The 16,497-nt window shown below is 42.1% G+C and overlaps 1 protein-coding gene across 2 annotated transcripts in view; it reads left to right on the top strand.

Moving 5' to 3' along the window:
* Positions 1–16,497, top strand: part of SEMA5A (semaphorin 5A) — a 635,888-nt gene that overhangs the window by 577,271 nt on the left and 42,120 nt on the right. For both annotated transcript variants that reach the window (XM_034761526.1, XM_034761524.1), the window contains exon 17: positions 8,637–8,855. In XM_034761526.1, coding sequence (XP_034617417.1) covers positions 8,637–8,855 — 219 coding nt within the window. The remainder of the gene's footprint in view (positions 1–8,636; positions 8,856–16,497) is intronic.

The raw sequence follows: 16,497 nt of genomic DNA, 5'->3' as shown, positions 1-16,497 counted from the left end.
TTTCAGAAACGTTAATGAAAAGAAGGCAATTGATCACAACAGGTAAATTAGTTTCTATTTCTTCAGGACTGGGCTTAATATCTCAGGATAACCCAGTATTTTTTACCTTTAGCTGTAGGACTTGCTGTCAGATGTTCTTTCTAATAATTAACTCATCAGAGAGATAGCCATGAAATTGTAGAATAATTTTTGAGATTGCTTTGTCATCTCTTTCCTTCTGCTGTCCTTTTTTGGGAGATATTCTGACAAATTCTGCTTTTATTTTATAAATATTTGGTTAGACTATAACAGTGATGATGAATAGAGCTTTTTACTGAATAATTAAAGAGCAATAGCTGGCTGCATGCTTATGGCAATTAACTAAATAGATAATTTATGAAGTGGATAACTTCTATTATTAATGTTTTATAGTATTGAGCTATCACCAGGATTTAAAGTTCTGTTTCCTTCTACAAAGGAAAAATGACCTCTTCCAATGTTATTTCAGCTATAGATGCATTTTACATACAGAATTAATTCATACTAAATTATTTTTCTGCTTACCAGTAGCGCTTAGTTATGAATAAACAATATACAAAAATATATTTATTGTTCACTGATGTTCAGGTGAAGTCAATCCTAATTTTAAATGATTAGTTATGAGATTCTTAATTTCATTATTATTTATTAATACTTATAAGAATACTTTCCACTTACATAGCCTTTTACATCTTCAAAATGTTATAACAATTTGATTATTACAACACCCTTGTAAGATAAATACGCATTAATAACTACAGTAGGTAAAAAAGTATTATCTGCATTGAATAGTTTATTGCAGTGTTGTTATAACTGTTGGTCACAGGATATGAGACAGACAGTGTAGGTGAGGTAATATCTTTTTTTGAATCAACTTCTGTTGGTGGAAGGTTTGAGGTCCTCAGAGCTCATTACGACAATTTGTAACACATCTTACTGTCCTCTAACCCTTAATTGCCCACTTCATTTTAAATGATCTTCTACAGCATGCATAAACCCCTTATGCTTAACAATCTGTCCCACCTTTTATTTAGATTAGACACTCTGTGTATCTTCTCCAGACCCGATGAAGAGCTCTCTGAAGCTCAAAAGCTTGTCCCTTCCACCAACAGAAGCTGGTCCAATAAAAGATATTATCTCACCTACCTTGTCTCTTTTGAACAGTTTAGGCATCGTGAAGTTTGATGACTCATGCAAGGTCACAAAAGAGTAAGTGTCTGTGCTGAGATAAGCACTTGGGTCTGGAGTTCCTAGTTCCCAATCCTTTGCTCAGACAGCTAAACCAATGGTAGATCTTTGAAACCTGTGGGGAAGCCTAACTAAGAACACCTGGCTTCCTTGATAACTGAGATCATCTTTGCCTCCTTGAAAGAAGGCAAGATGTCAGATTACCTAACAAAAACCCTATAGACTATAGAAGTCCAATTGACCCTGAATAATGTCCTTAATGCCACCATTAGTTATCACCTGGTCTCCAGCTCTTTCTTGCATCCAAGCTCTCGCAGCATCCGTCCTCTGCCAGCATGCAGTTTTCATCACAGGTTTCAGACCAGCATACAGCAGAGAAATGGCTCTGCTGGTGCTGATGCAGCCATCACCTTTTCCGGACCCTAGACAAATATACAAGTCTTTGTGCTGAAACTGCTAGATAACTCTGCAGCCTTCAACAATGTTGATCATCCATTGTTGATGCCACATGTGAGATCTCATGAGATTAAATTGAATAGTACTATGTTCGATCTGCTTATTCATACCAGACAAAACACAGATAGCATAACCTAGTCCTTATCATCCAAGTCCTCTCTGTTCTTCTTCATTGTCTGCATGAGACTATCCTGACAGACTGTGATACACCAGAGACTAAGGGGACTGATATGAGGAGGGCACTTAGCTGTACATCTCTTTTTAAAGCCATCCCCAGTATTTCCCAACACTTGGAAGAAATCAACAGGTGAATGAAAAGCGTTTGTTTCAAGCACAGTCCAGGGAAGATGGAAGTGTTAGTTAAGATGGGGAAGAACGTGTGAAAAAAACGTAACCCTGACCAACATGGCAAAAACCCCAGAGTAGACAGCTGTGTTGACACAAGAATTTTAGTTCTGCTGTTTCTGAAGTTTTTTTGTTCAATGATAGTGACTTTTAAATCTGTAATAGAATGACCAGGGAGATTGAAGTGTTCACTTACTGGCATATGTATGTTACCATTCCTGATGTCCGATTTGTGTCCATTTATTCTTTTGCGGACGGACTGTCCGGTTTGGCCAATGTACATGGCAGAGGGGCATTGCTGGCACATGATGGCATATATAACATTAGTGGATGTGCAGGTGAATGAGCCCTTGATGGTGTGGCTGCTGTGGTTGGGTCCGATGATGGTGTCGCCAGAATAGATATGGGGACAGAGTAGGCAACGAGGTTTGCTACAGGGATTGGTTCCTGGGTTGGTGTTTCTGTGGTGTGGTGTGTAGTTGCTGGTGAGTATTTGCTTCAGGTTGGGGGGTTGTCTGTAAGCAAGGACTGGCCTGCCTCCCAAGGTCTGTGAGAGTGAAGGATCATTTTCCAGGATAGGTTGTAGATCGTGGATAATGCACTGGAGAGGTTTTAGCTGGGGGCTGTATGTGATGGCCAGTGGTGTTCTGTTATTGTCCTTGTTGGGCTGTTCTGTAGTAGGTGATTTCTGGGTACCCGTCTTGCTCTGTCAATCTGTTTCCTCACTTCCCCAGGTGGGTATTGTAGTTTTACGAATGCTTGAAAAAGATCTTGTAGGTGTTTGTCTCTGTCTGAGGGGTTGGAGCAAATTCGGTTGTATCTTAGGGCTTGGCTGTAGACAATGGATTGTGTGATATGTCTCGGATGGAAGCTGGAGGCATGTAGGTACGTATAGCAGTCAGTAGGTTTCCAGTATAGGGTGGTGTTTATGTGACCATCACTTATTTGCACTGTAGTGTCCAGGAAGTGGATCTCTTGTGTGGACTGGTCCAGGCTGAGGTTGATGGTGGGGTGGAAATTGTTGAAGTCCAGGTGGAATTCTTCAAGGGCCTCCTTTCCGTGGGTCCATATGATGAAGATGTCATCAATGTAGCGCAAGTAGAGGAGGGGCACTAGGGGACGAGAGCTGAGGAAGCGTTGTTCTAAGTCAACCATAAAAATGTTGGCATACTGTGGGGCCATGCGGGCACCCATAGCAGTGCCACTGACTTGAAGGTATAAGTTGTCCCCAAATCTGAAGTGGTTGTGGGTGAGGACAAAGTCACAAAGCTCAGCCACCAGGCGTGCTGTGGCCTCATCCAAATGCATCCAAATGCAAACAGATGCACATCATACCAAATGGACTGAAGGTAAAAAATCCATTGCAATCAACATACTACACTGACTACGGTGAGAGACTCTGCCACACACTCTCAAAGAAACTGAGGAACCACCTGATCAGCATCCTGTACAGCAGACAGGAGAAGATCAAGAATGAGCTCTCAGAACTAGAGACTCTCATACAATACCAACCTTCCACACAAACTTCCACGTGGCTGGACTTTACAAAAATGAGACAAGCCATTTACAATGCACACTTCACTTCTCTACAGAAGAAAAATGGCAGTAAGCTATCTAAACTCCTACCTGCCACAGGGGGCTACAACAGTGGTACCCTTAACTCATCTAACAACATTGTCAATCTTTCCAACCACACACTTAGCCCAGCAGAAGAGTCTGTCCTATCTCGGGGACTCTCTTTTTGTCCCACCATCCCCACGAACATGATACAGTTCTGCAGTGATCTGGAAGCCTACTTTCGTTGTCTCCGACTCAAGGAATATTTTCAACGCACCACTGAACAGTGCACTGACCCACAGGAACCCTCCTACCAACACTACAAGAAGAAGAACTCTGCGTGGACTCCTCCTGACGGTCCAAATGACAGACTGGACCTCTACATAGAGTGCTTCCGCAGACGTGCACAGGCTGAAATTGTGGACAAACAACATCACTTGTCCCATAACCTCAGCCGTACAGAACGCAATGCCATCCACAGCCTCAGAAACAACTCTGACATTATCATCAAAGGGGCTGACAAAGGAGGTGCTGTAGTCATAATGAACAGGTCGGATTATGAACAGGAGGCCGCCAGACAACTCTCCAAGACCACATTCTACAGGCCACTATCCTCTGATCCCACTGAGGAATACCAAAAGAAACTACACCATCTGCTCAAGAAATTCCCAGCTACAGTACGGGAACAAATCTACATGGACACACGCGCAGAACCCCGACCAGGGGTATTCTATCTGCTACCCAAGATCCATAAACCCAAAAACCCTGGACGCCCCATCATCTCAGGCATCGGCACTCTTACAGCAGGATTATCTGGCTATTTGGACTCTCTCCTCAGACCCTACGCTACCTGCACTCCCAGCTATCTTCGAGACACCACCAACTTCCTGAGGAAACTACAATGCATTGGTGTTCTTCCTGAAAACACCATCCTGGCCACCATGGATGTAGAAGCACTTTACACCAATATTCCACATGAGGATGGACTACAAGCTGTCAGGAACAGTATCCCTGATGAGGCCACAGCATGCCTGGTGGCTGAGCTTTGTGACTTTGTCCTCACCCACAACCACTTCAGATTTGGGGACAACTTATACCTTCAAGTCAGTGGCACTGCTATGGATACTCGCATGGCCCCACAGTATGCCAACATTTTTATGGCTGACTTAGAACAACGCTTCCTCAGCTCTCGTCCCCTAGTGCCCCTCCTCTACTTGCGCTACATTGGTGACATCTTCATCATATGGACCCACGGAAAGGAGGCCCTTGAAGAATTCCACCCGGACTTCAACAATTTCCACCCCACCATCAACCTCAGCCTGGACCAGTCCACACAAGAGATCCACTTCCTGGACACTACAGTGCAAATAAGTGATGATCACATAAATACCACCCTATATTGGAAACCTACTGACCACTATATGTACCTACATGCCTCCAGCTTCCATCCAAGACACATCACACAATCCATTGTCTACATTGGCCAAACCGGACAGTCCCTCCGCAAAAGAATAAATGGACACAAATTGGACATCAGGAATGGTAACATACATAAGCCAGTAAGTGAACACTTCAATGTCCCTGGTCATTCTATTACAGTTTTAAAAGTCACTATCATTGAACAAAAAAACTTCAGAAACATACTTCAAAGAGAAACAGCAGAACTAAAATTCATTTGCAAATTTAACACCATTAATCTGGGCTTGAATAGTACTGGGAGTAGCTGGCTCATTACAGAAGCAGCTTTTCCTCTCCTGGAATTGACACCTCCTCATCCAATATTGGGAGTGGACTACATCCACCCTGATTGAATTGGCCCTGTCAACACTGGTTCTCCACTTGCGAAGTAACTCCCTGCTCTCCATGTGTCAGTATACAATGCCTGTATCTGTAACTTTCACTCTATGCATCCAAAGAAGTGAGGTTTTTACCCATGAAAGCTTATGCCCAAATAAATCTGTTAGTCTTTAAGATGCCACAACAACCTTGTTGTTTTTGTAGCTACAGACTAACACGGCTACCCCATGATACTTGAGTTCATGTCAATAACGGCACACATGGGTGGCCAGAATGTAATGCATCTCACATAGATGCAGAGTGTAAAAAGTAGGAATATGCTGGAATCGTGGAAAAATTTCACTCCCTTAATAATGTCATTGTAAAATAGTATCTTCACATTTACAAGGAGACAGATAATGCCTATTGTTTGCAGGAAACTGAATTGAAATAATCAGGAGTGGCCAATATTTACACTCTAGTTAATTTCATTTTCTTATATTTCTATATTATACTATATGTCTGGAATTCAAAGTAACATGGTCAGTTGTTGTAATTTGTAACCTTTGTCTAAAGGGAAAGCTCAACAAGACTGTGAATGCTATGGATGAGATTCACAAAGGGATTTAGGCACCTGACTCTCATTGGAATCAATGAGTTGGACACCTAAATACCTTTGTGAATCCCATCCCCATATAAGTTGTTGTAAACTGTAGACAGAGTGCTAACTGTAACATATTCTTTTTACACCCTGGAAAGAATGAGACACATGGTAATGTTAGCTGTTGCAAGGACTTCCCCCTAAAACAGTTCTTTTGTACATTATTATGTTTTGGCGCTAAGGTCCCTCTGAGGTTTCACTTAAAGAATTTTTCTGGCATTACTCCAAGAAAGCTGATATGTTAATGAAAAAATGTGAAATAAGGTCATTCATTTCCCCTAAGACTGAAAATTCCCCCCCTCAGAGTGATCTCCAGTTCATTCTAATGCTATTGTAAAATGATACAGTGCTGCAACATTTTATCTAGAGAAATTACCAATGTAATCTAAATCAGAATATCTCTGCCATGATTTATGCCTCTGTTAGCCCTTTGGTTAATGTGCTACCATTTGGAATTCAGGGGTTGAAGTGTGTTTGGCGGGGGGAGGAGAGGGTTGTGGTACCCTCTTCTAAGCCCCATTCATCATGTGTGTAAACCTGGCATTTCTCAGCTGGGCAACCTCCTAAAGAAAGTCACTGATGGAGCTAGGAGTTGAAGCAACATTCTTAACTTCCACACTGTTTTCCTATGCTCTCTACCATTCTGGATTCAAATCTACATCAGGTTTCATAAAATCTGCTGATAATATCTTTGCACAATAGGAGCTGGTTCAGGGGGAGAAATAATAGTTCTCAGCTATTGCCTAGTGGGAGGAGTTTTCCACAGCTTTGGGGATTTAGTATTACTCTCTAACCAGCTGAGCTAGCTGAGTTGAACAGTTTCTCATCACAAAATAAAGAAAAAAACAAACCTATTTGTCTGTCACTGCATCATTTATTTCAATATTGCCCACTGTTATTGGGTACTAAATAAAAGTCTCTAAGGCCCCATCTATACTAGGAATATTGTAATTGTATTGAGTAGAGTGCATCAAAGTGCAGGTGTAACAGTGTTAGTAATGTTTGAAGCTGTGGTGGAGACAGGACAAAGGTACTGTATTTTTAATACTATTTTAGCTAATCATGTCCAGGAGTTCATTGCCTCAGAACTGGTATAGCAGAGGAATTTGTGTAGACACACGGCAAAATTGCAGGTGTTTTTAACATAATTCAGCATGGCCACTGTGGATGTACTGAACTGTTTGTGCTTCCACTGGTACAAAACAACTGTTTCAGTTAACAAACGATTCACTGTGGACGGGGTTTCATATTGCAGGCAAAGATCTCATGCCCTGGATTGGAGTGAAGCCCGCTGGACACAGTGAATGTAGTTCTTGTTACATTCCATTTGCTTAGGGTACTTGTATTAGTATGGTTTGAGTTTAAGATTATTAGAGGGCAACATCTCCTCGATATCAGTTGTGACTCTTATAATATATTTTTATTAGTTGATTCAACATACTTGTTACTACTTTAAAACTATTTAACTCTCCCAAAGAGAGTGAGTTTACAGCCTGAATGTGGGTCATTCTACTCTAGGAACATTTTTCAAAAAATTCCCAGTATTGATGGCATGGTTCACCTTCACTTATGTTAGCAATATTGGGAGCCCTAGTGTAGACAAGCTCCTAGCTCCTACAGCTGTTTTAAGCACGGTGTAATCTAGCTTGCTCAGAGCAGTTCTAATCAATCCGGTACTTAAAATGGTGGCAGCAGCCAATGATCCATCTACAGTAGGGCTCCCAATGATGCTAATATTAATAGAGGTGAACCATGTTAGTAATGCTGGGAAACTTCAGAAGAATTCCCCTAATATAGTCAGAGCTGATATCACTGCCGTACATTGCAGATGTACACAGTCGCTGAGCAGTTCTGTTACAGCTCACAGGATCAGAAGTTAAGCACTATGCTGAGTACTTTTGGGGGAGTTCCTTCCCAGGCAGGATCTATCCCTAAAATGGCATTGAAATGACCTTTAGAAGTGGTTCTTCCAAGGTGGGGATTGAGGCATATTTTGCAGTGTTGCTGTTAACAAGCTTCCACACCCATTGCCTACACTGTACCTTTTCTGTGAATAAATCGTGGACTTCAGACTCCAGCAGTGTTTAATCTGGCGCCTTTTCTTAGCACTAAATTCACTTTAAAAGATAACAGACAAGGAAAAAAGTTTAGAAAAGGTTTGAAACGTGTTTTCATTTTCCTGTTGGCTGATTTAACCAAGAAGAACACTATTCTCATTGTGTATGAGAATGGTTCACTTGCCAGGCTCGAGTGTATTTTAGCACTTCAGCTGAGTGAAGAAGAATCTGAAAAGTGTAATTTTAAATGGGGAAAATACTTTTCCTCACGATACGACTTTTTCATGGAAATTCATTAAATTATTATTTGATTCTAAAATTTGAGCAGGGTTATCACTATTGGTTCATTTCTAGTGTGATTTAATGGCAGCTGCAGACACCATAGGAGGGTTTATGGGATTTCTGTCAGGTAAGGTAGTGAAATAGAATTACAGGGTTGTGTAGCCAATGAAAAATAAAATCTGGAACAGTACCAAAAATATTTATTAAAAGATTAAGGTTAAATATGAAGACAAAATGTTTGTTTTCAGGGTGATAGCCTTTAATCCCATGTTCTGCTTTCAATCTTAATTCTTTAGGACTGTCCGGGGATTTCTTGCGTTCTGGACGATACTCTGCTCATACAATTAATGGAGCCTGGTCACCATGGACTCCATGGTCTCAGTGCAGTCGAGACTGCAGCAGAGGTATTCGCAACCGCAAACGTGTCTGCAACAATCCTGAGCCCAAATATGGGGGTCTTCCGTGTCTGGGTCCATCTCTGGAGTACCAGGAATGCAACATCTTGCCTTGTCCAGGTAAGAGTCGAGAGATATCAATAGGGGGTATGGAAATGATTTAGTTCACTTTCAGATCCATACTTTACAGTAGTAAAAATTATAAACTAGTTCAAACGATTTCCTCCTTAGTTCCTTTCCAGACAAACATGTTAGCCCAACCAAAGTGAACTTAACAAAATAACTTTTGCTCTGTAAACTTCAGCAATGATTTGAAACCAGTGCTATATAAAGGGTACAGAAGTCATGCATTCATGGTAACTGCCCATAGCAACTAAAACTGTAATTTATATTACAAAAAGACCCTTTGACATTCAATCAGCACCAATGTCAGATATGAGTGCTTTAACATATAAGATACCATACGGAAATGTGATTTCTGAGCTGTTTCAACAGACCAAGTTGTTTTGCTGCCAGAAAGAGAAAATTTCTTTAGCCAAGCAGCCAATTAGATTTATAATGGATATAGACTAGAGACCAGATCCTCAGCTAGTGCAAATCAGTGTATCTTTATTGATTTCAGTGTAGTGTAGCTATACTTTATTTACTCTAGCTTAGACTTTGGCCCTAAAGCTGTGAGAAATGTTCATGAGAGAGAAAAGGATAATCACGTGAAACTGGCCTGGTTCAGAATTGTCTTTCAAACTCAAAGCTTAGGTTTATCAAAGTAAGGTTTATGAACCTGTCGAGTAAATTTGTGACAGATTTTGAATGCAAGACCCTGGGAGGTCTTAGGAGGTCCTGGACAGATAACAGGAAGAGATGGTATCTCAGGTGCACTGTAAATAGTGCAACGCTTGTGAGAGTTCATTAGAAGAATCATAAGCAGATTTTTCATTGAAAATTATTTTATGGTTCACTAAAAAGAGATTAAAACCTAAATGTACATTTTTTCAGGCAGTGGATACAGATGTGCATCGTTGTTGTATCTTCTATATTTGGCAAGATTATTTGTGCCCTTATCTTCTCTCTCTCTCTTTCTCAAGCAAAGGGGCCCCACATCAGGAGGCTATGTAGAGGAGAAGAGGGGGAGTGCTGACTCCTCAGCATGCCTTCCTTCTCCATTCACATCTGATATGGCTGTGGCATTATTCTCCTTTTAACCCTAAAGGAATTCCATGTGTGAATAATGTTGACCCAGTAAATAGTCTCTCAGGCTCTCCAACCACTAGCCTCAGGTTGGGGGAAGAATTGGGGTTGAAGGAGATTGGAGGGAGGGCAAATCTGAATCTCTACACACGGATGCCCAAGATTGCTGAGAGCCAACAAATGGGTACAGCTGACAGATTCAGTGGCCCAGGTTCAGTTCAGATTTTAGCAGTCTGGGCCATGTTTACTATGTGCTAACTGGCAACAGTTCTCTAGGGACCAATACACTAGGTGGTGATAGTCAGAACGTGGAGCATCCCATTCACTTCTTCTCCCCACAGGTTGTCAGGAGGGAAGTGTACACCCACTCTGAGCTGCTCCTACTCAGGACTTCCCCAGGCCAAGGGAATCCCCACAGGGGACCTGTTTTCTAGTGGTGCTGATTTCCGCTCCCTTTGCACTATATGAGCAGTGTAAAGGTAGCAAACAGGGCAGAATATTGATTGTGGCCCCTTAATCTTCTTGAAATAAGATTTGAAAAGGTTGGACACCACGAGGCAGAGCCTTAGCTGGTGTAAATGGTCAGAATCAACTGAAGTCAATAGAGCTATGGGAATTTATACTGACTGAGGACCTGCCCTCAGAGGGTGTAGAGACTTGTCCCAGGTTTATTTATAGTTTTAAACTTAAGTAAGCAAAAGCTAAACAGACACTTCAAAAAATCAATCTAGATTCATAGTTTCATTACTATCCAGTAATAACAGGAGAAAATATTCCTGTAAAATTGGACCAGATTTGTTGTTTCCCCTTCACTATTGGTTCTTAAAACAGAATTTTGGGCTGGATTTTTTTTGAAAATGGTGGATTTTTTAAAGCGAAATATTTTACGTTTCCAGAAATGGGACTTTTTTAACTTATTCATTTTGCAATTATTTTCAGTAGAAATTGGTACAGTTAGCAGAAAATGCAAGTTTTTCATAATATTAATATGCAGAGCATGATAGTGGTGCTAATATCGAAGATTGAGCCAGCATAGACAGCTAAGCAAATCAGAAAACAAAAAGTGATGAAGTTATAAGGAACAACTTGAAACTGACATTTTGGTTACAAACAATCCCCACTGTTACATCCCCATTGGTTCTGCTTTTGAAAATGATTTTCAAGAACTAACAGAAGAAAAGGGGTAGTGGGGGCCCTGCTAAAGCAGGAATCTGATGTCCTGATATGTCTAATATCTTTTCTCAGTGATTTGTTTCCTTCTTGCCCACAAATTACATTTGAATAAGTCTTCACAGCTTGAATAAAGCATCCAAGTGTGTGGTGATTTGGGAGCAAATAGAGAATTATGTCATTCTGATGGGACTCAGAGAAATCCTTCCAGTTCTCCGTTACAGCTGATTCACAGCAGCTGGTGTTTATCAATAATTAAAATAAATTTAAGGGTCCAAATCTGATCAGTCTGAAGGGGGAAAAAGAGAAACAGGTATATATAGTTGCTCTTTTCTTTGAACACGTGGGAGGGTGAGTAATGATAATAAGATATGGTTCATCCAGAAGTTGGGCTTGATTGTACATTCAGAGAGAGAGAGAGAGGAGTGTTTACTAGGAGAAGTATAAAAAAGTAATTGTGGGTTTTTAATGAGTCACAGAAAGCTAGTTTGTAGACAACAAATGCATATGTCAGAGTGAAAGTCACTGTTTTGCAGAGTGTCTGAGATGATAGCCGTGAGTGGGAGGAGATAAGTTTCATGCTGACCCTGGGATAAGCAGGTGAAGAAGTGACCAATATGGCTGGTGCAGGCCAGAGGAGGGAACTCTGTATTTAGTATTGTCCAAGAACATAAGAACGGCCATACTGGGTCAGACCATAGGTCCATCTAGCCCAGTATCCTGTCTTCTGACAGTGACCAATGCCAGGGGGAGAATGAACAGAACAGGTAATCATCAAGTGATCCATCCCCTTCTGGCAAACAGAGGCTAGGGACACCACTAGGATTTCCCTTTACAAAAACCATGTTGACTCTTCCCCAACAAATTATGTTCATCTATGTGTCTGACAATTTTGTTATTTACTATAATTTCAACCAGTTTGCCCGGTACTTATTGGCCTGTAATTGCTGGGGTCATCTCTGGAGCCCTTTTTAAAAATTGCTGTCACATTAGCTATCCTCCAGTCATTTGGTACAGAAGCTGATTTAAATGATAGGTTACAGACTACAGTTAGTAGTTCTGCAGTTTCACGTTTGAGTTCCTTCAGGGAATACCATCTAGTCCTGGTGACTTTATTATTGTTTAGTTTATCAGTTTGTTCCAAAACCTCCTCTAATGACACCTCAATCTGGGACAATTTCTCACATTTATCAGCTAAAAAGAATGGCTCAGGTTTGGGAATCTCCCTCACATCCTCAACTGTGAAGACTAATGCAAAGAATTCATTTAGTTTCTCCACAATGGCCTTACTGTCCTTGAGTGCTCCTTTAGCATCTTGATTGTCCAGTGGCCCCACTGGTTGTTTAGCAGGTTTCCTGCTTCTGATGTACTTAAAAAAAAATTGCTATTACTTTTTGAGTCTTTGGCTATCTGTTCTTCAAATTCTTTTTTGGCCTTCCTAATTATATTTTTACACTTCATTTGCCAGAGTTTATGCACCTTTCTATTTTCCTCACTAGGATTTAACTTTCACTTTTTAAAGGATGCCTTTTTTGCCTCTGACTGCTTCTCTTACTTTGTTGTTTAGCCACAGTGGCTCTTTTTTGGTATTCTTACTATGTTACTTAGTTCGTGGTATACATTTAAGTTGAGCCTGTATTATGGTGTCTTTTTGTCTTTTAAAAGTTTCCATGCAGCTTGCAGGGATTTTACTTTTGGCACTGTACCTCTTAATTTCTGTTTAACCGACCTCCTCATTTTTGTGCATCTCCCCCTTTCTGAAATTAAATTCTACACTGTTGGACCACTGTGGTGTTTTCCGCACCACAGAGACATTAAATTTAATTATATTATGGTTGTGACAGATTTATGTTACCAATCTGCCCGAGGCGTCAGGTGGTCAGGCTGAGGCCACAGGATCTTTAGGGGAGGAGATGGTGGAGCACACCAAGGGACTAAATTTTAAAGCTTTATTAATAAAATAATAAAATAACAGCGGTGAGTGCTGGGGTGGGGGGTTTCCCTAAGTCACTCAGAGGAAGGAAGAAAGCATTAGTGCCCCAAGCCCTAACCCACTTTCATACTCACACCCGCACTACACGAGGCTGGCCAAGCCTGGGTGTAACGAAAGAAGAAGAGGGGGATGGGTGGACTGGAGTTCTTGTCCTGTGCACGGGTCTTCCGGGGTCCGCTGTTGATCTCTGACTTGCTTTGCCTCTTGGGTGGGTTTTTAAGTCCTGGGTTCTTTTGGGGGTATTTCGTTCAAGGACCTCTGTTCCTAGTGCTCTTTGTACCAGTCCAAACTGGCTTTCTGTGGCCTTCTCAGCTTTCCCCCCCGTTCGCCTTCGCCGTCTTGCTTGTTTTTGCACTCTTTGAAGTCCTGCTCAGCTTAGTTCTTCTTTTCTCATGGCTGGCTAGGGTTGGGTAAGATGTTAATTCAGCTGCAAATTTCTCGCTGTGACCTTGGACAGGGGCCAGCGTCTTATCTTCAGACTAAGCTAGCTGAAGTGCCAAGTTAACCCGTTCTCTGCTCTCTTCCTCCCTCCCCCTTTGGCCTCTCGCAATCTGCAAAGAGATTTTCCACTACACACTCACACCTTTAACCCTTCCCAAAATGCCTTGAGATGCTTTCAACAGCGTTAGCAACGTACAATGATGATCTTCCTCCCCAGGGGACCTGAGGGAGAGGGCCCTGCTTGTGGAAATGGAAGCATCTCAGAGAATGCTACCATAGAGGTCCTGGACTTTAATCTCTTACCTAGAAGCCTAAATTTGGCCTCCAGAACCTCTCTCCAATCCCTCCCTATGTCATTGGTACCTACATGTACCAGAACCACTGGCTCTTCCCCAACACTACACATAAGTCTATCTAGATGTCTCAAGAAATCCACAACCTTCACACCAGGCAGGCAAGTCACCATGCACTTCGCCTGGTCATCGCAAACCCAGCTAGCTATGTTTTTAATGATCAAATTACCCATTACTAATATCTGTCTCTTCCTAATAACTGGAGTTCCATGCCCCAGAGAGGTATCCTCAGTGTGAGAGGATACCACAACATCATCTGGAAGGATGGTCCCAACTATGGGATCATTTCCCTCTGCTCCAGTTAGATGTCCTCCTTCCCTCAGACTTTCATCCTCCGCAACAGCACAGAGGCTGTCAGATTGGGAGTGGGACCATTCTACTGTGTCCTGGAAAGTCTCATCTAAGTACCTCTCTGTCTCCCTTAGCTCCTCCAGCTCAGCCACTCTGGTCTCCAAAGCCCGTACATGGTCTATGAGGGCCAGGAGCTTCTTGCACCAAATGCAAACATACGCCACCTGCCCATAGGGCAGATAATCATACATGCTGCATTGGATGCAATAAACCGGGTAGCCCCTTCTGGACTTCTGCCTGCATTCTCTTTTTACTCCTGCAGCTGGTTCTTTTGTTGTTGTTTTGTTTTTTCGGGAGATGTTTTTTGGCTTAAGTTTAAAGACGTTTAAGTAATGTCAAGTGGTATAGCCCCCCCCCATCACTCTGCCCCTCTGGAGAACTCCCTTGCAAAACTCCCCTGTTAACCGCTCCTGTTTGCTAGCTCCTCTGGTCGCTTAGGAGCGGGCTTTTTAAAGCTCTGGTCTTCCTAATTAAGAGGTTCCTCCCCTGATTAAGAGCTAAAGAACCAACAGCAGCAGCCACTATTCCACAGGGTCAGTTATAATAGTGGCTATGGATGGGTTGCTTTGCAGCCATGTTTTGTATCATTGTGGTAGGTGAGTGGATTTCATTCCTCTTAACCCTCCGCTCAGGACAGCTTCATAACGTCTGATTACTCCAGCAGTATGAGGATGTCTAACATTTCACTCTTGATCTTGCAAGTCTTTGCACATTGCACAGTGAGTGGAGGCAATGGATAGGGGCAAATAAGGTTAAATGCTAAACGCAGTTCTCCACATCAGTTGTAGTAAATTTCAAGCTGCCTGGAACCTCACTTCTTTCCTTCTAAGGGGACAGGTTCTGGGTGGAAAATAATCATTAATGAGGAGAAGTCGGTCTAAGTGCAATTTTCATCATGCTATTGGGATGCTTAGGTGTATCTTCCTCACTTAGGTCTGGAAGCAGAGGCGATGCATAGGAGGGACATGGGAGATCAAGTGCCTAGGGAGGATGGTGGGCTTCAGAGCCTGAGCTCCAACCCAAGCTGCAACTTCAAAGTGCTGTCTATACAGATATTTTTAAAGCGTTAGTGTGAGTCTCACTAATCTGAGACTGTCACCCAGGCTGGGAGGCTCACTCCAAAACATTGTGTAGGCATACCCATTGGTGTCCACATAGCTCTATGTGCACTAAGCAGAATATAACATGCTACACCCTCATATGCACACTTCCCTTCATCTCCACTTCAAGTATAGAGGGGAAATCAGGGACAGCGCGATGGGCACTAGCCCCTCACAGAATTGGGCAGGGAGTAAACTGGGAAGGGCAAGAAATGGGTGATGTTTTGGTTCTGCCCTAGTTCCCCAAAGTACTGGCCACTGCCACTGAGCCATTGTGTAGGAGGAAATAATCTTCTACTGGTCAGGGTCAGTAGCAGATTATTAATGTCTGGGAGGAAAGGAAGAATAAAGAAGGAATTGGTCCTCTCTGAGGCAAAACCTCCTTCCCTGGGCTCTTTCATACTAGTCCTTACACAGAGCTCATCATTAGAGTATAATCTAGCTCTTAATCCTTACTGCTGCTAGTAGACAGGAATAACTTGGCAGCTAGGCAACTGTCTTCTCATTAAAGCAGGATCAGGTTCTACTCTGCTCCCTGTCCTGCTCATCCCTATTTAACTTGTATTTATATATGCAACACGGCATGCTTCTGCTGTGCAATGGGGTGGTTGAACGGGAGGTGCGAGCAGTGAGGCTAATTCTCTCACAAGGAAATATTGTGGTGGCTCCACCCCCATATAAAGTCAAGCACACCTCGGGTGGAGGAAGCGAGAGTGGGACCCAGAGCGACTGAAGTGGCCAATGCAGGGCCCAGGATTGGGCAACCGTCACTTCCCTTCTTATCCCCACCTTCACAGGGACTTCTCCATAAATTAATATTCTTTTGACCATCTTGCCTTTTATGCTTAAAAAATATTTTACTTAACCATATGAAAAGAATCAGAAAGTTTAACTAATAAAAAGAATCGGCACTAACACTAGATCCTCACTAATTGGAACACCCATTGTGAATTACTGATATTTGGGAAATAGTGAGAGTGGGTAAAATTTTCAAAAGTGCCAAAGTCCCACAGAAAGGCAATGGAACATAAAGTCCTAAATCACTTTTGAAAAAATTGTCCACTGACATCTCAAGAGCTGCTGAGTGCTTTGCAGGATTGAGGCCCAAATGAACAAACACAATGAAAAATCAAGGATAACAAATCACAATGTGTACTTGGTTCATT

This window comes from Trachemys scripta, chromosome 2 (assembly GCF_013100865.1).
Source record: "Trachemys scripta elegans isolate TJP31775 chromosome 2, CAS_Tse_1.0, whole genome shotgun sequence".
NCBI lineage: Eukaryota > Metazoa > Chordata > Testudines > Emydidae > Trachemys > Trachemys scripta.
The sequence above is the reverse complement of the archived record's forward strand: the minus strand, read 5'-3'. Positions and strand labels throughout refer to the sequence as shown.